The following is a 22,540-nucleotide window of genomic DNA, read 5'->3' on the forward strand; positions in this document are numbered from 1 at the left end:
AGGCAGAGGCAGCAGATCTCAGTGAGTTGGAGGTTAGTGTGTTCTACAGAGTGAGTTCAAGGCCAGGCAGGGCTGCATAGTGAGATATGGTCTCAACAACAACACAACAAAAAGCAAAATAAGCAAACACAATTTTAAAAAATGAAAACCGTAAGCATAAGTTCATCATACAGGAACATATTGAGAAAAGCCGTATGCCTCCATGGTTCCTGGCACCAAGTTCAGGTACCCAGAATTGTGTATTCAGTGCCTTCACTGGCGGAGCCATTGGGCCAGCCCCCATGTTTTTATGTTTTAAATATAACATAGGTAACATTTAGCAATATTTAATCATAGCATGATATCCTGATGAAAGTGACATGTTTCCTCTCAGGGGTCCATTTCTAGTTTCCTTTTGCTTTCCTTGATAATTTGACCTCAGGGATGCTGGCCTCTCAAGAGTCGGGTTACCTCAGCATTCCTTTCCATCCATTGAAGCCCTTCTCTTATGGCCACCAGGGGGCGCACACAGCCGCAACATAGGCTCAGCGCTGTCTGGCGCAGCTAATCCACTGCTGTGCCCTTCTGTTTTCTCTCATCCGTCTGCGTCTGCGAGCTTCCCACAGCCACCTAAATCCTGTTTCAGGACAGCTTCTAGATGCTTGAGCGAGGGAGGCAGAGTCTTTGTTGGGGAAGTCTGCGCTAAGCCTCGCAACTCCAGTAAGCAAAATTGGTTCTTTCCAATGTCTCTGGTGATCAAAACTTGAAATGTTCTGAAGTTCCAAAGTTGTGAGGAGCCAAGGTGGGACCCTAGGTAATGTAAAAAACAAAACTAAAAGGCTTTGCCCAAACTGTATGACCATAACAACACGAGACTGTTCCTATACGCCCGAGTCTGCCTCCAGAGATGCCATGTGCCCACACTTCGTGCCAACAGGGAAACAAGGGTTATTTTCTAAGGTGACTTCGTTGGAGGAAAAACAGTCTTTGTTTAGTGGCTTTGCTTTCATACCTCCTCTGTGGATTTTGATTTGATTTTTCTTAAAGACCTGAAAACAAAAATATTGGAGACAGCCGGGCAGTGGTGGCGCACGCCTTTAATCCCAGCACTGGAGGCAGAGACAGGCGGATCTCCGTGAGGTCGAGGCCAGCCTGGTCTACAGAGCAAGTTCCAGGACAGGCTGCAAAACTACAGAGAAACCCTGTCTTGAAAAATAAAGCAAAACAAAATTAAAAAAAAAATTGGAGACAGGGTTTGGCTATGTCTGGTCCCAAACTCACAATCCTCTATAGTACGGGGATTACAGGCATGCAGTAAGCGCTCTGGTTACCTGGAAATTAAAACACAAACAAACAAACGTTGTAGTGTGTCCATCCATCTATTCATGCCACTCAGCGTGTGAGTAGAAGTCGGAGGACAACTTCTAGGCGTTGGCTCTCTCCTTTCAGCAGGAGACTCCTGGGGATCCAACGCAGCTTGTTAGGAGTGGCAGGCAGCACCTTTATCTCATGGGCATCTCATTGTCCTTGATCCCAAAGTCTTCTTTTTCTGGAGTGGGGGGTGCAGCAGGGGTGTTTTGCAGACAGGGTTTCTCTGTGTAGCCCTGACTGTCCTGGAACTCACTCTGTAATCCAGGCTGGCCTCGACCTCAGAGATCTGCCTGCCTTTAACCCTTGAGTGCTGAGCTTAAAGGCACGTGCCACCACCACAGTAGAAATGACTTTTTAAGCAGAAGGTGATGCTGACTAGCTGAATGTGACAGAGGTGTAGAAAAACCCGGATGGTCATAGGCCGTGGTAAACTGGTTGGAAATTGGTTTAACAATGATAGTAAAACACAACTTTGAAATTACAGAGCGTTGTGAGCTGGCATGTGGGTGCTGGGAATTGAACCCAGGTCCTCTGGAAGAGCAGCCAGTACTTTTAACCACTGAACCATCTCTCCAACCCCTACACTGTATACTCTTAAAACTGGTGAAAATTGCTGGGCATAGTGGCACCCAACTTTAATCCCAAAACTCAGGAGGCAGTAAGTTCCAGGACAGCCAGGACTACCTAGAGAGACACTGTCTTAAAATTGGGGCAGGGGGCTGGAGAGATGGCTCAGAGGTTAAGAGCATTGCCTGCTCTTCCAGAGGTCCTGAGTTCAATTCCCAGCAACCACATGGTGGCTCACAACCATCTGTAATGAGGTCTGGTGCCCTCTTCTGGCCTGCAGGCATACACACAGACAGAATATTGTATACATAATAAATAAATATTTAAAAATAAAATAAAATAAAATTGGGGCAGGAGAGACCGCCCTTGCTGCTCTTGCAGAGAACTGGGGTTTGATTTCTAGCAACCTATATCAGACAGCTCCCACCTGCCTGAACTTCAGCCCCAGAGGATCAAATGCCCTCTTCTGGCCTCTGTAGGTACTGCACCCATGTGCACACTTCCCCATATACACTTACACATACACATGTGATTAAAAACACATCTTTTAAAAAAATGTATACTCATTTAATCCCAGCACTCAGGAGGCAGAAGCAGGCAGATCTCTGAGCTCAAGGCCAGCCTGGTCTACAGAGTGAGTTCCAGGACAGATAGGACTACACAGAGAAACCCTGTCTTGAAATCCGATAGATAGATAGATAGATAGATAGATAGATAGATAGATAGATAGATAGATAGATGACAGATAGATAAATGTATACTCCAGCAGTTGAGGCAGAAAGAGGGATAATTCAAGACTAGCCTTGGCTACCTGGCAAAGAACTGTCTCAAACAAAACAGTATAAAAATATAAGCCGGGCGATGGTGGCGCACGCCTTTAATCCCAGCACTCGGGAGGCAGAGGCAGACGGATCTCTGTGAGTTCGAGACCAGCCTGGTCTACAGAGCTAGTTCCAGGACAGGCTCCAAAGCCACAGAGAAACCCTGTCTCGAAAAACAAAAACAAAAACAAAACAAAAAAACTTAACAAAAATATAACACAGTCATGTAAGATATTACTGGTTGGGATAGTAACTCTGTATTTTCTTCCTTCCTCCCTCCTTCCTCTCTTTCTTTCCTTCTTGCTTTCTTTTTTTTCTCTCTCTCCCTCCCTTCCTTCCTTCTCCTTCTTTTTGTGTTTTTTCAAGACAGGTTTTCTCTGTGTAACAAATTAAAGGCGTGTACCACTGCACCCAGTTTAACTCTGTAGTTTCTGTTCAAATTTTTTATAAACCTAAAATTTCTTTTTTAAATATCTACTAATTAGAAATAACAATAAGTAGCTAGGTAGTGGTGGTGCACACCTTTAATCCCAGCACTTGGGAGGTAGAGGCAGGTGGATCTCTGTGAGTTCTAAGCCAGCTTGGTCTACAAAGCAAGTTCCAGGACAGCCAGGGCTGTTACACAAGGAAACCCTGTCTCGAAAAAGCAAAAAGAAAGAAAAAATAAGAGGAGGAAGAGGAAGAGGAAGAGGAAGAGGAAGAGGAAGAAGAAGAAGAAGAAGAAGAAGAAGAAGAAGAAGAAGAAGAAGAAGAAGAAGAAAGTAAAACAAAACAAAACTATAAGCTAAGCTGGCTTAGTGGTGATGAGACTAGAAAATTTCTTCAATTTTGAAGCCAGTCCGGGATGCATAGCAATATAAGGGCTATAGAGAGTCTGTCTTAACAATGAAAAACAGAAGACAGAAAAACAAACCCCAAGACAGTAACAAAAAACAACAAATCCTTACAGACTCACTAAAGTCATACTACTGGGCAGTGGTGGTGCCCGCCTTTAATTCCAGCACTCAGGAGGCAGAGACAGGCAGATCTCTGTGAGTTGAAGGTCAGCCTGGTCTACATATCAAGTTCCAGTGCAGGCTCCAAAGCTACAGAGAAACCTTGTCTGGGAAAACAAAGCAAAACAAACAAACAAACAAACAACAAAAACAAAACTTCCCATTTCTTCCTTTTTTTCTTTTTGTTTTTTTTTCCAGACAGGGTTTCTTTGTGTATCCCTGTCTGTCCTGGAACTTATTCTGTAGACCAGGCTGGCCTTGAACTCGTAGATCGCTTGCCGCTGCCTCTGCTTCTGGGGTGCTGGGATTAAAGGCGTGCACTGACACTTAAATGTCCCATGTCTATCTTTGTGACCATGGTGACAGATGTTTAATGCAATTGCTGTTTGGGTAGGTTTTTTTATTGTTTGTTTGTTTGTTTGAGATAGGGCCTCATGTAGCTCACACTGGCTTTGAACCAAGTGTGTGTCTTTAATCGTATCTCTGTGTTTGAGGTAGCCTAGTCTACACAGTAAGTTCCAGGCCAGCCAGAGCTACACAGTCTAAGATAAGAACAAAATAAAAAACCTCCCAACCCTCAAGATGAGGAGGGCATCTGGGATTACTTCTTTGTGATCTCATCACATGTGAGTGGGTGTTTTGCCTGAAGTACCACTTAAATTCTGGCCCATGGAAGTCAGAAGCGGGTGTCGGATCCCTTGGAGTTACAGATGATTGTGAGCCTCTATGTGGGTGCTAGGATCCTGGGTGAGCTCTCTGCAAGGGCAGTGTTCTTAATCACTGAGCCACTCCAGCCGCAAATGCTCAACCTCTCTTCTCTCAGACTCACAGACCCGACCCCGACAACCTCACTGTGGCTTGCAGGAACTGTCCAGCCTGTTCTAGCCAGCTTGAGTCCTTTTGGTTCTGGACTTTTGAGCCGAGCTGGATCGGGCAAGCGCGCGCACGCGCGCGCACACACACACACACACACACACACACACACACACACACACACACACACGGGAGCTCCTCCCAGCCATGTTTTGAATCGGCATGGCTTTCTCTAATGGGATGACCCTGGCTAAAGAGATTAACAACTGCACTGTGGATCCCACTTTTAATCCGCGGTGTTCGGGCTGTCCCTCCTGGGCTGGGAAGGACACTGCAGAAACGGCGGCCTAGACTAGCTCCTGCTACCATTACTGAGTTAACGAGGATCCTAGGCTAGGGAGGCCCCAAGATGGGCAACTCCCAGCTGCTTGGGCCCATAGTGCTCTTCCTAAGGCCCTAAGTGGTCTAGCCCCTGACCTCACTAGGGTTAGGAGTGGAAGCTGAACTGTGGGAGGCTGCCTGGACCCCACTTGGTAAGCATGGCACTGCTCAAAGTCAAGTTTGACCAGAAGAAGCGGGTCAAGTTGGCCCAGGGGCTCTGGCTTATGAACTGGCTGTCCGTGTTGGCCGGCATCGTCCTCTTCAGCCTGGGGCTCTTCCTGAAGATTGAGCTCCGCAAGAGGAGCGAAGTGATGAATAACTCTGAAAGCCACTTTGTCCCCAATTCCCTGATAGCGGTGGGGGTGTTGTCCTGTGTCCTCAATTCTCTGGCTGGCAAGATCTGCTATGACGCTCTGGACCCTGCCAAGTACGCCAAGTGGAAGCCTTGGCTGAAGCCGTACCTGGCTGTCTGCGTCCTCTTCAATGTCATCCTTTTCCTCGTGGCTCTTTGCTGCTTCCTGCTGCGGGGCTCCCTGGAGAGCACCCTGGCTTCCGGGCTCAAGAATGGGATGAAGTACTACCGGGACACTGACACCCCAGGTAGATGCTTCATGAAGAAGACCATCGACATGCTTCAGATCGAGTTCAGGTGCTGCGGCAACAACGGCTTCCGGGACTGGTTCGAGATTCAGTGGATCAGTAATCGCTACCTGGACTTTTCCTCCAAGGAAGTCAAAGAGTGAGTAGCCGCTGCTCCAGGGTGGGAGACCCAAGGTTTGATTGCTCAGCCTGCACAGGGCATTTTTCTCTCTGTTGGGTATAGAATCAATCAGGTTTTGAGGTGTGTGTGGGGAGGGGGTTCGGGGGCGTTATGCTGGACCATGTGCAGTTGCCAGCATCTGGGCCCTCTGGCCCTCAACGATGGCAGCTTCGTCTGGCTCAGCCTCGTGTCTAGCCGAGGTGGGGAAAGGTGTGGAGTGAAGTGAGGATGCTTAGGTGAGTTGGAGTTACTAGGAGGAGAGCTGTAACGTGGAGCCCGTCACACAGTCAGATGGGGCCCTCAGAGCTCACTTGGACTCAGTTCTTGGTACTTATCCTGTCCCCTCGAATTTCCTGGTTTGCACCTTGGTTTGCCAAGTTTTCAGCACTTGAAAAGGCCAAAGTGTCGGCAAAGAGTCTGTCCTTGGTTATGGCAGAATTTGAGGTAAACCATGTTCCTGTGACTTTAACGGAACAGATCAGCTTGGGACTGTACTTTGTTCTCAACTGCTCTGTGACCTTAGCCAGGTCGCACACCCCTGGACGTCTCTCTCCATCTTTCGAGGGAAGATACTGGAATATGTGATTTGTCTATGTCTGGTATACAGCAGGTGCTAGTTAAATGCCGCTTGTTCTGTTTTTCTTTCTTCCTTTTTGTTTTGAGTCAGGATCTTACTGTGTAGTTTGGCTGCCTGGAACTTCTTACGTAGACTAGGCTGGACTTGAACTTGGAGAGATACTTCTATTTTTGCCTTTCTCTTTTTTTTGGTTTTTCGAGACAGGGTTTCTCTGTGGCTTTGGAGCCTGTCCTGGCACTAGCTCTATAGACCAGGCTGGTCTCGAACTCACAGAGATCCGCCTGCCTCTGCCTCCCGAGTGCTGGGATTAAAGGCGTGCGCCACCACCGCCCGGCTTATTTTTGCCTTTCAAGTGCATGTGAACCATGCCCAGCGCGTTTTTATCTGTGTGCAAGTATACAGTGTGCCACAGTGCACGTGCAGAGGGAGCCGGGTCTTTCTCTCCACTGTGAACCCGGTGTTCATACTCTGGTTGTCAGGTGTGGCAAGCATATGGCGAGCGTGGCAAGTGCTTTTATTCACAGTCTTTAGCACAACAGTTTTCCAAAATATTCTTCGTCAAGCTGGGCGATGGTGGCGCACGCCTTTAATCCCAGCACTCGGGAGGCAGAGACAGGCAGATCTCTGTGAGTTCGAGACCAGCCTGGTCTACAGAGCTAGTTCCAGGACAGGCTCCAAAGCTACAGAGAAACCCTGTCTCGAAAAACCAAAAAAAAAAAAAAACTTTGTCGTGTGTGAAAATGAAGTCCTGTGGGGGGTGGGTGCTGGTGAGAACAGGCCTTGGCCTTAGCTCAGGCTGCTCTTACCCATGGATGCTCTCCAGGGAGGGGGCTGACGTTCCAGGGCGGTGCCTCGCCCAGCTGCCCTTTTCTCTGAGTAACTCTGGCAAATCTCAGGGTGTACTGAACTGATGGGTACCCAGCAGCAGAATGCGCTTGAAGCCCGAGGTTCCTGGACAGCTGATAGCTTAGACGAGGCTTTGCTCTCAAGTGGAAGGAAGCCCAAGAGAAGGTCACTGCTTGAGATGTTGTTTTCTCTGTGGAAGGAGATTACGGCCACAAATCCCCAGCCAAGGAGAGGATTGTGACCAGCTCTGCCCTTTCTAGATGACAGGTCTGCGGGGACAGGATAGGAAGGCATGATTTGCATCAGCTGCCTCAGGAGGACGGGTAGCCAAGGCCCAAGCAGAACTCTGGGGACTATGAGAGGCCAATGTAAAATCAGATGAATAAGGCTTTCGTTCATCTCTTTCGCGTTTCTTTCTTTTCCCTTTCTAATGTGCTCTCTGAACGGGAACCTTTCCTTTTTCTCCTTTTCAAATTGATTGTGTAAAGTGTTTTGAGCAGGTCCACTCCCTCCCCTCTAACCCTAGTCCTCACTGTTATTTCCCCCCAATTTCATGTGTTCTCTCTCTCTCTCTCTCTCTCTCTCTCTCTCTCTCTCTCTCTCTCTCTCTCTCTCTGTGTGTGTGTGTGTGTGTGTGTGTGTGTGTGTGTGTCTCCTCTCTCCTAAATAAATGGAGTCCAGTTAGAGCGTGGTGTCTGGCCATCTGCCGGAGCGTGGATAGTTTTTCAGGGCCCACCTCCCTGAGGAAAACTGACCCTCCCTCCCCGAGGGCCATCAGTTGCTAATGGCTCCTTAGTTAGAGTTGGGAATTCCTGACTGCTTTTCCATCCATGCTGGGCTCTTTCTGGCTTGATTTTGTGCAGATCTGACGCCTGTGGTCAACAGCTGCTACCATCTCGTGTGCAACTGCCCTGTTGCACCTGGAAAGCACTGTTTATCTGTAACATTGGCTCGCAAATGCTCTGCCCACTTCTCCCGAGACGACGCCTGCGCATGGGGAGGAGGGTTGTGATACAGGCGACCCATTTGGGGCTGAACAGTCTCGCATTCCCTGCCCACTGGCCGGTTGTGAGCCTCTGTGTTATTCATCAACTGCTGTAAAAAGAAGCGTCTCTGGTGGAGAGGGACAGCGCTGTGGACGGTGTAATAAGTCAGTAGGAGCTGTTTGGTACTGCGGCCATTTAGCACAGTAACAGTAAGTCCCCCAGGGAACCTTCCCTCTCCCCACTTAGTGCTAGGGATCAGCACGATGCAGGGCCTTGGGCACGCTAAGCAAGTGCTTGACCACGCCACACCTGCCCATCTGCCTCCCTCCCTTTACCTGGAGGCAGGTGCTGTCCTTTCAGCTGCCCCCCAAAGCTGGCCTGGAACTCACAAAGATCTTCCTGTCTCTGCTTCCCAAGTGCTGGGATTAAAGATGTGTGCCACCACTGCCCAGTGGGATGCAATTATCTTAATTCCATTGTCCTGGAAAAATTTTCACTATTGTACACACAGAAAATATCATTGGCAATGGTAGGAGGCACAGCAGTAGAAAACCAGCAGGGTGCGGCAGTGCACTCCGGAGTATCCTAGCAGAGGCAGGCCAGCATGGTCTATAGATCAAGTTCTAGACAGCCAGGGCTACACAGAGAAACCCTGTCTTGAAAAATCAAATAAATAATTAAAAAAAACCCAGAAAATATAAAAAAATTCAAGAAAGATTCTCATCCATAATTGACAGGTGGCTTTACATTTTCTACATTTTATTCTAGTATTGTTCATATTTTCTTTTATTTTTACTTTTTTTTAAAAAAGATTTATTTATTATGTACACAACAGTCTGCCTCCATGTATGCCCACATGCCAGAGGAGGGCACCAGATCTCATTACAGATGGGAGCCACCATGTGATTGCTAGGAATTGAACTCAGGACCTCTGGAAGAGCAGCCGGTGCTCTTAACCACTGAGCCATCTCTCCAGCCCTACTTTTTTTTTTTTTTGAGACAGGGTTTCTTTTTTTTTTTTAAACTTTATTTAACTTTATTTCATGCACATTGGTATAACGATGTCAGATTCTCTTGAACTGGAGCTACAGACAGCTGTGAGCTGCCATGTGGGTGCTGGGAATTGAACCCGGGTCCTCTGGAGGAGCAGTCAGTGCTCTTAACCACTGAGCCATCTCTCCAGCCCCGAGACAGGGTTTCTCTGTAGCTTTGGAGCCTGTCCTGGAACTAGCTCTGTAGACCAAGCTGGCCTCGAACTTATGAAGATCCGCCTGCCTCTGCCTCCTGAGTGCTGGGAATAAAGGCCTGTGCCACCACCGCCTGGCTCATGATCTTTTTTAACCACTGTGTACTATTCCCTGAAGAAGGACAGGGGCTGGAGAGATGGCTCAGAGGTCACAACCATCTGTAATGAGGCCTGGTGCCCTCTTCTGGCCTGTAGACATACACACAGACAGAATATTGTATACATAATAAATACATTTTTTTTTAAAAAAAAGAAGGACACTCTCAGGCAGGATCCTAGCTGCTCTCACCCTATTGCTGTAACCAGAGCAGGTTTCTTTCAGCCCTTTGTCTGCTCTCTTAGCGCCCCAAGGCCAGGTTTGACTTTTCTGCACAAAGCTGGTGTTAAGGTACAACTATAACAGAAGGCAGAGGCAGGCAGGTCTCTGAGTTCAAGGCCAATCTGGTCTATGGAGTTATTTCCAGGACAGTCAGTGCTACACAAAGAAACCCTGTCTCGAAAAACAAACAAACAAACGATACAACTGGGGGAATGAAACACCTCTAAGGACCTCATACCATAGTGGGATAACCTGTGCTACCTTGGGCAGAGCTACCAGGGGATATCCCACCATCACTTCCCACAGGCGACCAGTACGGAGATCTTCCAGAGTCACATTTGCCTGAGATTGCTGTGTTGGGTCCCAAAGGAAGAATCAAGTTTAGCACGGGGGAGGAAGGGCCAAGCTCAAGGTGGAACTTTCCTGGTCCCTCTTGGTTCCCCACCCGGGGTATCACCTTGTTCACTTAGCGGCTGCCCTCCTTCCAAGCACAGATCAGGGCCTCCTAAGACAGCCAGGTGGCCCAGAGCTCCTTAGGTGCTGAGCCGGCTATTTATATCATCTGTTTCCCAGGCGGTGGAAGTACTGTGCCTGGGGGAACTGGGCCTTAGGGTCTTAAGGGAAAGCTTGTGTTCTAGGCTAGCCCCCCACAGCAAGGTGAATCTAGCCTTGTCAGGGCATCCTGCAGACTCTCCTGGAAAACGTGTCATTTGGTGGGTGAATTGATAAACCATAGGGAAAGACAGGAAAGCAGGCGGAGAGGGTCACAGGCATCCCGCGCATTGTGACTTCACCCTACTAGGTGCGGTGCACAGAGGGACAGCCGGGGAAGGGCCATTCCCTTGACTTCTGAACTTTGATAACCTACCTAAAAAGCTAGAATCTAAGACATTTTGGTGGAGAGTTGATCCAGGCAGGGGGCCCTTTAGGGCACGGGGCTTCCAGCCAGGACTTAGAACCAGCTTTCTTTTCCTCCCGCCCCACTTCCTCCCTCCTCTCTGGTACCTGATTTTTTTTTTTTATTTCTTTCTTGAGTATGTCAGGCACAATTGACTTCGGACGGTGATGTGTGTTGTCAAGGGGCGCTCTGTTAGGGAGACATGGCTACATCCTGTGGACACCAGTAGGGTATCTTGCTTACTGAAGTTTAGGAAGGGGAAGCGGGGAGATGTGAACACTCTAGGTCTCTGCTGGCCTTGACCCCAAGACTGTCAACCTGACCCTCACTTCAGATGCACTGAGAGCGGGTGTGCTGGCTTCATTCCAGCTGGGGATGCCTGGGGACATCTGGGGTGATGTGGGTTGGGGTGTGGTGGTGTAGTGTTGTGGGGTGTGGGGTGGGGGTGTGGTGTGGGATGGGGTGTGGTGGTGTGGTGGTGTGGGGAGTGGTGGGGGGTGTGCTGGTGTGGGGGTGGTGTGGGGTGTGGTGAGGTGTAGTGTGGTGGGGGGTGGTGGTGTGGTGTGGGATGGAGTGGTGTGGTGGGGTGGTGTGGTGTGGGGTGTGCTGGTGTGGGGGTGGTGTGGGGTGGTGTAGGGTGGAGTGGGGTGTGGTGGTGTGCAGTGTGGTGTGGTGTGGGATGCGGTGTGGGGTGGTTGATGGCGTGAGGCAGTGGTCCTGAGATACAGAGTAGATATAGGATCACCTTTTCTTCCGTTTTTGTTTTTGGTTTTTAGAGACAGGGTTTCTCTGTAGCTTTGGAACCTCTCCTGGAGCTGCTCTGTAGACCAGGCTGGCCTTGAACTCACAGAGATCCACCTGCCTTTCTTCCCCAAGTGCTGGGATCAAAGGCACATGCTGGCTGCCATCACCACCCGCTTCTTTCATACTTAAATCTCCCCAGGTAGAAGCCCCCAGAAGTGGGCTGGGATGGAACTCAGATGCTAGAATGTGCACCTAGCCTGGTGGAAGCCTTGGGTTCCTTTGCTGGCTCCACATATACAATGTGGTTGCTCATGCCTGTAATCTTAGCACTTGGGAGGAAAAGATGGGAATCAGAAATTCAAAGTCATCCTCAGATACTTGGTGAGTTCAAGGCCAGCCATCCTAGGATAGAGGCCTCCGCTCCCTGGGAAGCAGGTAGATTCCAGGCTAATAGGGAAGTCAGCGGGTAACTGCTGTGGTTGTTGTTAATCACCTGTGTGGTTTTAGATGAGAAGCTGTCCTGCCCAGAACCCCACTTCCTCCTCCCCAGAACAATCTGGTGGTTTCCAAGGTCCTCTTCAAAGGCCTGAGATGGAGAGAAGCCAAGGAAGCAGTGTGCTACTTGTATGGCTCCTGCCACCTCACACAGGCCCAGGAAGGCCTGGCCTCACAGTAACAAGTGGCTCTGAGATCTGTTCTTTGCCATACCCACAGTCCCTGGGGATATAGAAATGGCTTCGGAGAATATATGTGCTTGGAGAGAGGGTTCAAGGGGCAGCCTGCGAGTCAGAAGCAGGACGAACGGCACCTAAGTGTGGATGCCCTCAGGTTTGAGTAAAGTCCGTTGACGGTCCGGGGTGCTTGAAGGGAGAGATCATCCCAGAGACTAAATTCTGCTCAGTGTTCCCAGGGCCCCTGGCCTTCAGGAGGGAAAGGGTAGACAGATGGGGACCTCTGCCGGCCTCAGCCTTAGGACCACTGCTCTGACCCTCATTTTAGATATCCTTGGGGCATACTTGAGGCGAGTGTTCAGGCTTCACCCCAACTCAGGGACATCTGAAGGTCCTGCCAACACCCCTCCAACCTGTCTTCCTGCCCTACCAAGGGCCCTCCAACCAGCACTGATCCAGCACCACATAGGACAGGCACTGAGCTCAATTCAAGCTCCATGAGCTTAGGAGCCAAGCGAGGCCTGGCTCATGCTGTCCCCTGCGCAATGGCGCCGGCAGGCAGATGGCTCCTGTGGCAGCCCAGGGTTATGCAGCCCTCGTCTGTCTCCTCCACGGCAGCGAGCCTTACTCTGCAGCTGCCCTCAAAGGCCAAGCACCACAGCCACTAGCTCACAAGTGACCGTGTCCCCGTGAGGTCCTCTGGTCTGTTGGTTTCAAAGCCCGATAGAGGCTTCCCGGGTGCTCAGGATGGCTCCTACTTAGCCTCTGCCCAGTGAGGCGCCATTTGTGTGCTCGGCATTTCCTGTGCACCACGCCCTCTTTAAGCGCACGATCCTCACGTCGCCCCCGTTGTACAGCTGAGGTAGCGGGTCTGTGCAGGGCAGAAGCCAAAGTCAGTGGTCCCCTCTTTCCCTCCTCATGCCCTCGCCACCTAGTGCCATCTATTCTTTAGGCAGTGCACCCTGCCCACGAATAGATGTCAGGGCTGAAGGACGCGGAGGGTGGAGGTGCGTCATAACTCAGGCCACCGTGTGCAGTCTTCCCACAGCCCTAATCAGTACGGGTGGAAAGCGGCAGGCATCTCGTGGAAATGGCCCCACAGCTGTGTCTACACACAAGGGTGCTCAGCTTATCCTGGAAAGAGAAAAACGGAAATTCAGATAAGTTGAAGGTTGCGAGTGAGACGGCTTATCGACTGAGGGGGGCAGGGGAAACCAGTTCCCCCAAGTTGTCCTCTGATCTGTCTCCACGTGGCGCCATGATACATGCGTGTGCCCACGATAATAAGTGTCCCCTCAAGTAAGATATTGATGAAGTCCCTTAAAGCAAAGCAAAACTCAAGGTGCGAGTTTCCATCCACTGGGTCTGCAGGGAGCAAAGCTTGGACTACCGTGGGCGTGGCCAGGAGGGGCGTAGCCGGGAGAGGCATGGGCGTGGCTGGGAGGGGCAGGTTATCTCCCGTGACTGACTGGACGTGTGACACAGCCTCTCAAGGGAGAAGGATGATGGGGACAGGGCAGGATCACCCATAGGCACAGGGCACTTCTACAGATTCTCCGTCTGTATTCTACACAAACAAACCTATGGACCACATGGTCCATCCCCACATCAGGCTGCCACAGATATAGCTCACTGAAACAAGAAAACAAAACAAAACAAAATCCAGGACACTCTCCATCAGCAGATGCGAAAAGACGCCTAAGTCTAGTATGTAAAGCTACCATGTGGACTTTCCATTTTGAAAAACAATTATTATTATTATTATTACTGGTGTGTGTGTGTGTTGCGTGCTTATAGGCATGTGTTCTGTGGCATGCCCGTGGAGGTCAGAAGACACCCTGTGGAACTGTTTTCTCCTCCTACTGTGTGGTCCTAGTGACGAGAATCAGCCTTCAAGCTTGGCAAGCCCCTTTACCCACTGAGCCATCTTGCCAGCCCCGATGTGGGCTCTGACAGATGAGCGTGCGAAGGCAGGCTTGATTCATTTTATGTGTATGAGGGTGCATGGGCTCGTGTGCTCATGTGTCTGTGGACACGAGGACGCACGGGTGTGTGGAGGGCTGAGGGCGACCTTAGGTGTCCTCAGGTGCTGGTCAAGCAGGTTGCGCTGGCTAGCCAGTGACTTCCAGAAATCTGTTTAGTTCCCTAAAGCCCAAGCCCTCAGGGCAGTAGATGGAATTGGGGTCCTTCTGCCTGTGTGGTCAAGCACTTCACTGATCTGAGCTGTCTCTTTAGCCTTTATTTATGTACGCATCTTTGGAGACAGAATCTTAAGTAACCTGAGCTGGCCCTGACTGCACTATGTAGCCAAGGATGCCCTTAAACTCCTAATCCTCCTGCCTGTACCTCCCAAGGGCTGGGACCACAGGGTGCCCCTCCGTGCCCAGCGAGCACACACACCTTAAGCTGCTGGAGGAATCTTGTCACCCCTGGTCAGGAGGCACGGATAGCCTGTGGAGCTGGGAAGGAATCACCGTGAAGATTCCTTTTGGATTTTGGATCCCTGTGAAGGCACAGCATACCCTAAGGAAACCAACACAGACACACAGAGTGGCTGTGAGCCTCGCTTGTCAGTTCGGGAGTCGAGGATTCAGTCTTGTCTTTCAAAGTGGGTAGGAAGGTTTCTCTGCTGTGAGGTTAGAGGTGGGGGCTGCGTCTGTCCCCAGTCTTCATGTCCTGCCTCTGCACAGGTCCTGGGCCAGAATAGGCCTTCCAGAAACATCTTTCTAGAAAGGGCCTTGCTCACGAATGGCCTGTGAAGGGGAAAGATGGCTGCCGAAGGGGTGAGGGGTTAAATTCTAACAATAGCAGCAGTCACCTCAATCCTAGGTCCTTAATTCCTACTGGCCTGGAGTGGATCCAAGAAGTCCCTGCAAGCTGGGGGCCTGCCTGGCAACATAGGGTGGCTGGGTACATTTCTGTGTTCCCTCTGCCTCCATCTTATGGACCATGCACTCCAGGAGGACAGGGATGGGGGCAGAGCTCACTGCTCTGTCTCTAGCCCCAGCACAGAGGCTGCTATGTGGTGGGTGCTGGTGGGCTGTGAGGACTGAAAAGCGGTTTTCAGTGGGCGGGCTTCCCCCCCCCCCCCCCCCGATACCATGAGATGTCCTGAACCAGGCTGTTTCTCTTCCAGTCGCATCAAGAGCAACGTGGATGGGCGGTACCTGGTGGACGGCGTCCCTTTCAGCTGCTGCAACCCCAACTCACCACGGCCCTGCATCCAGTACCAGCTTACCAACAACTCGGCACACTACAGCTATGACCACCAAACCGAGGAGCTCAACCTCTGGCTGCGGGGTTGCAGGGCCTCCCTGCTGAGTTACTACAGCGGCCTCATGAACTCTATGGGTGTGGTCACACTCCTTGTCTGGCTCTTTGAGGTGGGCCACAGAGGACAGGGAGAGGGAGCCTGCCTGACTTGGCTGTACATGGTGAAGCCAGACCTGGGGAGCAAACCTTCAGGGTCTCATGTAATCTAGGCTGGTCTTGAACTTGATACATAGCCAAGGCTAGCCCTGAATTCCTTATCCTGTTGACACTGCCTCCCAAGTGCCAGGAAACGTGTCCATCACTATGTCTGCCTTCTTTTTATTGTTGAGACAGTCTTACTATGTTGCCCATGCTGGCCTTGAACTTACTTTCTCCAGCCTCAGCTTCCCCACTAAAGCTGGGACAATAGTATGTGCCACCATGCCTGGCATCATTGCTTACAAAATTATTTAGATAAAACCAACATAAAATTAACCTTTTTTTCTTTATTTTACTTTTTTTTATTTTCCTTTTTTTGTTTTTTGTTTTCAAGACAGGGTTTCTCTGTAACTTTGGAGCCTGTCCTGGAACTAGCTCTTGTAGACCAGGCTGGCTTTGAACTCACAGAGATCCGCCTGCCTCTGCCTCCCGAGTGCTGGGATTAAGGGCATGTGCCACCACTGTCCAGCTCTTCTTTTTTCTTTTTGACATAGGGTCTTTCTCTAGATAGTCCTGACTGTTCTAGAACTCTCCATGTAGACCAGGCTGGCCCCAAACTCAGAGATCAGCCTGCGCCTGCCTGCTAAGTGCTGGGATTAAGGGTGTGCGCTACCATGCCCTGAAAAAATCAAGCCACTTAGTGTATTCATAGTAACGCCTGTCTGCCCCCTCAGTCTAGTTCTAAAACACTTCATAGCCCCCCAAGGAAACAGCACCACAAGTCTGTGGCAGCTATCCGTCTCTGTGCTGTGTTGGGCCCTTGCACTACGCAACCTTTTATGTTTGGCTTTTCACTTAGATCAACTTGGGGTTCCTCTTGTGCTTCTGCTTTTTGTTCTGAGGTCTTAGATGGTTATAGTGACATCACATGGGGACATAGACAGTGACGTCACTGGGCCCTTCAGTCAACAGGATCTGCGTGGACTTGTGCTTCGTGTGTTGTGTGCAATGTTGCTCTAATGGTCTAACTGTCAGTGGGTCCACTTTATGTCACCCGCAATACGTAGTTCCTCTTTCAGAAGCTCTGGAGCCCCATCCCCTCCCCCGTCCAATTCCTCCTTGGAAGGGCATTTGCAACCATTGCTGGGAGCTGTTCCGGGTGCTGAACAGGCCACAAGGTTCTCAGGTGTGACTCAGGTGTGACTCAGGTGTGACTCAGGGTGCCTGCACTGAGCAATTCCTGCCCCAGAAAACCCAGGCTCCAAAATCCAAATGTATCAAGACAGAAACATTAACTGAGACAGTTTCCTTCTATCAGAGACGAGTCCTTGAATCTCTCACGTAGTCCGTGGAGGAGGACAAGGGGGTATCTACCTAGGTCTAAACCATACGTGAAATGACATAGCAGCTGGACCACATCCAAGGCTTTTGATATTGAGGCAAAGGCAGCACCTCATGGCCATTTATTAGCTGACGATGCTTTGAGGTAGTCTTGGGAATGATGGCTTGAGGGGAGCAGCCTACCCCCAGGGTGACGGTCAGCACCGTTTAAACCCAGGACGGGATGCCTGTCCTTGAAGACTGTAGAGGAGCACCTGGTCTCCTAGGTCACTGCTGCTGGACCCCCGCTCACAGGGACTGGTTCACTGGGAACAGGGAATCTGAACACCCCAACTTCTAGTGAGCAGACCTGCTATAGACCCTGGGCTGCCAGAGCTCCTGGCTGAGTTGTGACCTTGGCCATGACCTCCTTGCATCACAGGTGAGGAGATGAGCAAATGCAATGCACAAAAGGGCAGATGCAGAGTCCACGGTGCAGCTCCTTCAGCAGGAGGCTGTCACGGTGCAGCAGGCTGCTCTCAGGAGGAGGTCGCTTTTCCCATTGTAGAACGTGTTATTAGCTTTCAACATACAGCAATCCCTAAGATTGGCCAGTCACTACGATTAGCTGCTCCTACAGTTAAATTCTCCCCAGTGCACTCACTAGCAGCTGTGTCGGTGAGATGCTGACCCACCCTGTGTGGTCTGGGCTGGGGCACTGGATGAACCAGGTGTATGGGGTAGGGGGACACTCCTACTCCTAGGGAGCAGCCTGGAGCTGCAGGTTGCCATCACTGAAATCTGGAAGCCAGAAGGTGCAGCCATTGTCTCCTAGTCTCCCAGTCAGGCAAGTACAAGGCTGCACTGCCAATCCAGGCGCCTTTGGCTCTAGGGGCCGCCATAGCGGATGCTAGTGCAGATATGCAAGCAGCCGGTGACAGACAGTCACCACACGCATGGCAACAGATGACCCCACACTGCAGGGTTTGCAGACAAGGAGGTAGCTTTAATTTTTTCCATATTTATTTTGTGTGTGTGTTGTCTGTATGTATGTCTGTACATCGCGCACATGCATGGTGCCAGTGGAGGTCAGAAGATGCCATCGGATCCCCTAGAAGTGGAGTTACAGTTATGAGCTGCCCTGTGGCTGAGGGAACCAAGCCTGGATGCTTGACAAGAGATCTTGACTGCTTAGTCTCTTCCAGGATCAGAAATGACTTCTTTTGTTTGTTTGGTTGAGACAGGATCTCTCTACATAGTCCTGACTGTTCTGGAGTTCTTTGGTAGACCAGGCTGGCCTTGAACTCACAGAGATCCATTTGCCTCTGCCTCCCCAGCACTGGGATTCAAGGTGTGAGTTACTGAGCCTGACCTAGGAGTAACTTTTTCAAAAATTATGTTTGTTTTTTTTTGTATTTTGTGTGTATGTTTGAGCATGTGTGTGCCACGGCACACTTGTGGAGGTCAGAGGACATCCTGCGGTAGCCAGTTGTCTCCTTTCACCATGGGGAATCAACCTCAGGTTGGTTCTTGGCAGCAAATGTCTACCCGTCAAGCCACCTTGGTTGCCAAACCAGGAGGTGACTTTGTGACCCTATCCATGAAGCTGCTGACATTCTTTTTTTTTTTTTCGAGACAGGGTTTCTCTGTGGTTTTGGAGCCTGTCCTGGAACTAGCTCTTGTAGACCAGGCTGGTCTCGAACTCACAGAGATCCGCCTGCCTCTGCCTCTCAAGTGCTGGGATTAAAGGCGTGCGCCACCACCGCCCGGCCAGCTGCTGACATTCTTATGGGCCAAGAAACACACTGTGAAAGGGTGGGAAGGCTGGTGTGTCCAGCAAGGTGGAGGCAGGAAGAAGGGGAAGGAGGGGGCGGCAGGGCACTCAGGGTTGGCTCTGGATTAACAGGTAACCATGGAGAGCCATAATGATCTAGGCAAAGGATATTACATGTTCTACCAGCTGCAGGGAGTGGATGGGATGGGGCACTGGAGAGGGAGGCCAGGGTGGGATGGGTCCGGCCTTTACCAACCCAGGTTTGGTACCGCACCTGGGGAGATGTGTGTTGCTGGCGCTCACATTTCCTAATAGCCCAACCCTTAGCTATGCCCCATGTCTGCTCTAAGTCTTGGCTCTCCCCATCAGGTGAGCATTACTGCCGGACTCCGCTACCTGCACACGGCGCTGGAAAGTGTGTCCAACCCCGAGGACCCCGAGTGCGAGAGTGAGGGCTGGCTGCTGGAGAAAAGTGTGCCCGAGACCTGGAAGGCCTTTGTGGAGAGCTTTAAGAAGCTGGGCAAGAGCAATCAGGTGGAGGTTGAAGGCGCAGATGCAGGCCAGGCCCCAGAGGCTGGCTGATGGCTTGGGATCTCTCCCCTCATCAACACTTAGCGGACTCCAGGAAATGTGGATACCCCCTTGTCCAGCTGAAAGCCCGAATTTCCCAAGAAAGCTGGGTACCTACTGACTCTCCTTGACAGTGGGCTTTGAAGTTCAGGGTCCTTAGGGCATGCGACAAACATTTGTGAAATGACTGCGTTCACATGTGCGTGAGTGAACCCTTCACCATAGACATGCAGTCTCACGGGCCGGCCGGCCCAGGATTCATCTCCGCCCTGTGAGTCCAGCTCTCCCACAGGTGACTGGCCACACCAAGGCCCCTGCCCCGGTAGTGCCCGCCTCTTCTCAGTTCCAAGTTCTGCATCCGAATCATCAATCACTTGATACATAAACACAAGGGTTAAAAAAACCTAAGGGCCATGTTGTCTTTTCTTAAAGACAGGGTTAACAGTCATGTTGTGCTTGTTAGATAATGGGGGAGGGGCAATGGACCCCCCCAGAGGGTTACCTCCACATAGGATTCAGGGATGGTGAAAAGTGGGGCTTCCTTCTCTTTAGCTTCACTAATTCCAGCTCGAACCATGGGCTGCAGGCATATCCCAGCATCCCCTCCACTCACAAAGTACTGGGTGACCTGCGGCTCGTCTGAGAAAGAACAGAGAGAGCTTGCTGTCCTGTGGAAGAGGAGGAACGACTAAACAAAGGTCCACTTGGGGACCAGGCCTTGGTGGGCGTGGGGACATGGGCTCAGGTGGCCAGGACAGTCCTGTCCAGAGGAGGGTAAGAGCCTCTGGAAACTTCTGTTTCTCTCCACAAAGTGTTGTGGGAGTGCTGGAGACAGGTTTTCTTCCCACACTAGATTTACCTGCAGAAGTTGCCATTTCTTCTGGGAAAGACAGGCGAGCCCTCGGGGGAAGGGAAACGAAGCAGAGTTTTGCTGGCACCCAGGCTGGGGGTGGCCAGTTTGGCACAGGAGTGCACTGTGTGGTTTGAACCCCTCTCCGGGGGAAGACCCAATCAGAGATGCTGATACACCCAACATTTTGCCCTCAGTGTAGTCTTCTGAGCCCCTCAGAGCAAGGGCTGGCCCACAGGCTGAGGCAGGCACCTGTGGTGAGGACCCTGAGTTTCCCACCATCCTTCAGGAGGGCTGAGAACCATGGTGAAAGCTACTTTAGACCCATGTGTAACTATGCTGTCAAGAGCCGTATTAAGAGACATTAAAAGCTATATTGTATGAAACTCACTGTTGTTAAGTGACTGTCTTAGTCCATTCAACAGCATGTACCACAGGATGTCCAGTTCTGGCCGGTACCTGTCCAAAAGGTAGAAGCCAGGCCTGGCAGCGCATGCCTATGAGCCTGGCATTTGGAAGGATCAGGAGTTCAGCGTACTCTTCTACTCCAAAGTAAGTTCCAGCCAGGTGGTGGCGGAGGCGCACACCTTTAATCCCAGCACTCAAAAGGTAGAGGCAGGTGAATCTCTGCGAGTTCAAGACCACCCTTATCTACAAGTGAGTTCCAGGACATGCCCCAAAGCTACAGAGAAACCCTGTTTCTTAAAACTAAAAAAAAAAAAAAAAAAAAAAGAAAAGAAAAAAAAAGTTCCAAGGCTAGCCTGGGCTACATGAGACTGTCTTATAAATAGGGGAGGGGTTGGAGGCTAGAAAGATTGACTCAGTAATTAAGAGTGCTTGCTATTCTTCCAGAGGACACATGTTCGGTTCCCAGCACCCATAGGTACATACTCACTGCAACTCCAGCTCCAGATCGGGTGTCTTTTTTTGGCCTCCATGAACACCCACACACGGCACCCTCCCACAGATCCATAAATAATAACTTTAAAAAATCAAGTCTTAACCGGGTGGTGGTGGCGCACACCTTTAATCCCAGCACTTTGGAGGCAGAAGCAGACAGATTTCTGAGTTTGAAGCCAGCCTGGTCTACAGAGTGAGTTTCAGGACAGCCAAGGTTATACTGGGAAACCCTGTTTTGAGCCTCCTCTCTCCAAAAAAGAATCTTTTTTTCCATTCTGGATTCTTTTAAAACAAACAAACAAACAAGTTTTCCCAAATAGGTAAATATAAACCTTCTTGGGCCAGGTTATGGGCAGGTGTGGTTCGGAGAAGACAGGGTTAACTTGGTGATCTAACAGTGCCCAGTTACACAGCGGCACAAGGCCCCTCAAGTTTGTGTAAACTCACAAACAGGTGTGTCCGCCCAGTCTCAGGCAGGGTCACTGGTAATGACAGAACCATGGACTTTCTTCTTCAGTGGTGTGATGGGTTAGACCCTGTCTTGTGTGTATGAAGGCTTTTCCCATCGAGCCACACCCCAGCCCAGAGTTCTGCTTAGACTGTGGCCCAAGTTGGTCTGGAACTTGCTATGTAAACCAGGCTAGCCTCAAACCCAGCCTCTTTATTTTTTTTTTTAAGTTTTTGAGATGCGGTCTCACTGTGTAATCTTGATAGGCCTGGAACTTTCTATATAGCCCAGACTGGCCTTGAACTCACAGAGATCCGCCAGCTTCTGCCTCCTGAGTGCTGGGGTTAAAGGCCTGCATCACTATTATCTTGACCCAGACTTCTGAAGTAACAAGTTGATGGCTTCTTATGCTGACCGCCCAGAGAGGCAGGACTCCTTGGAGTTTGTAGTCTCAGCTCAGATAAGAGCCCACAACCCCCTTCCACATGGCTTCAAGCTCAAGACTAAGCCACCAACAAGTAAACCCCAAGTAACCTCAATATGGGCTAAGAAGATTAGCGAGCTCCTGCCGGGCGGGCACCTGCTAGGCCAGCAGGTTTGCAGCTTAGCTGGAACAATGAGGTCCTCTAACCCACAGTGTGGTGAGTTCTTGCTGTCAGTGGCAGAGATGAACCCGTGGAAGAGACAGTGGGAGAGATGCTTGCCCACTTCTCAGTGGACGTGGATTGGCTGAGGACGGGGACAGCGTAATGGAAGGAACGCACAGCCAATCAGGAAATAAAAACCTGCATCCACACAGGAGTGTTTGAAAGCCCGGGCTGCTCCCCAACAATCACCCAGTCCTTTAGATGATGACCGCATTAACCTCGGCAGAGTGGACTCCACCAGCACCCAGAGACCTGTGTGACTCTCAAATGTCTGTGCCCTGGCTTGTGAGGCCATGTTAGCTGTGCCCCCCTTCCATGGAAGGTCTCCACAGGCTGGACGTGCCCTGGGGAGCCGAGTCACGAAAACTGAGTCCCATTCCATTTCTGGCTTCCCCAAGGCCACTCTTGCTTTTAATACTTTTATTTTATAAACTGTATCTCATATATTGCAGGCCTCAAACTCACTGTGTACCTGAGATGACCTTGAACTCCTGATCTCGCTAAGTGCTGGTGTTGTAGGTTACATGCCACAGCAGTTTTTGTCCTGGGATGAAACTCAGGGCTTTGTGAATGCAAGGCAGCTAAGCTATGTTCTTCGGGTTTAAAATGTATCAGTCCTCAAAACAGCAGGCTGGGGAGGCACCTG

General features: G+C 50.5%; 1 protein-coding gene across 1 annotated transcript; it reads left to right on the forward strand.

Moving 5' to 3' along the window:
* The first annotated feature begins 4,862 nt into the window (after positions 1 to 4,862).
* Prph2 (peripherin 2) lies at positions 4,863 to 20,386 on the forward strand. Its single transcript, XM_075980831.1, has 3 exons — positions 4,863 to 5,666; positions 15,111 to 15,357; positions 18,849 to 20,386. The coding sequence occupies exons 1-3, from the start codon at positions 5,086 to 5,088 to the stop codon at positions 19,059 to 19,061; spliced, it is 1,041 nt and encodes a 346-aa protein (XP_075836946.1). The 5' UTR covers positions 4,863 to 5,085; the 3' UTR covers positions 19,062 to 20,386.
* Positions 20,387 to 22,540: the final 2,154 nt, after the last annotated feature.

The sequence above is a fragment of the Microtus pennsylvanicus genome, chromosome 7, assembly GCF_037038515.1.
Source record: "Microtus pennsylvanicus isolate mMicPen1 chromosome 7, mMicPen1.hap1, whole genome shotgun sequence".
Classification (NCBI taxonomy): domain Eukaryota; kingdom Metazoa; phylum Chordata; class Mammalia; order Rodentia; family Cricetidae; genus Microtus; species Microtus pennsylvanicus.

Excerpts from the sequence above, each read along its gene's own strand:
- Prph2 (XM_075980831.1), top strand. The coding sequence starts at position 5,086 with ATGGCACTGCTCAAAGTCAAGTTTGACCAGAAGAAGCGGGTCAAGTTG. Across the intron at positions 5,667-15,110 it reads TCCTCCAAGGAAGTCAAAGA|TCGCATCAAGAGCAACGTGG; the intron begins GTGAGTAGCCGC and ends TTTCTCTTCCAG. Across the intron at positions 15,358-18,848 it reads TCCTTGTCTGGCTCTTTGAG|GTGAGCATTACTGCCGGACT; the intron begins GTGGGCCACAGA and ends TCTCCCCATCAG.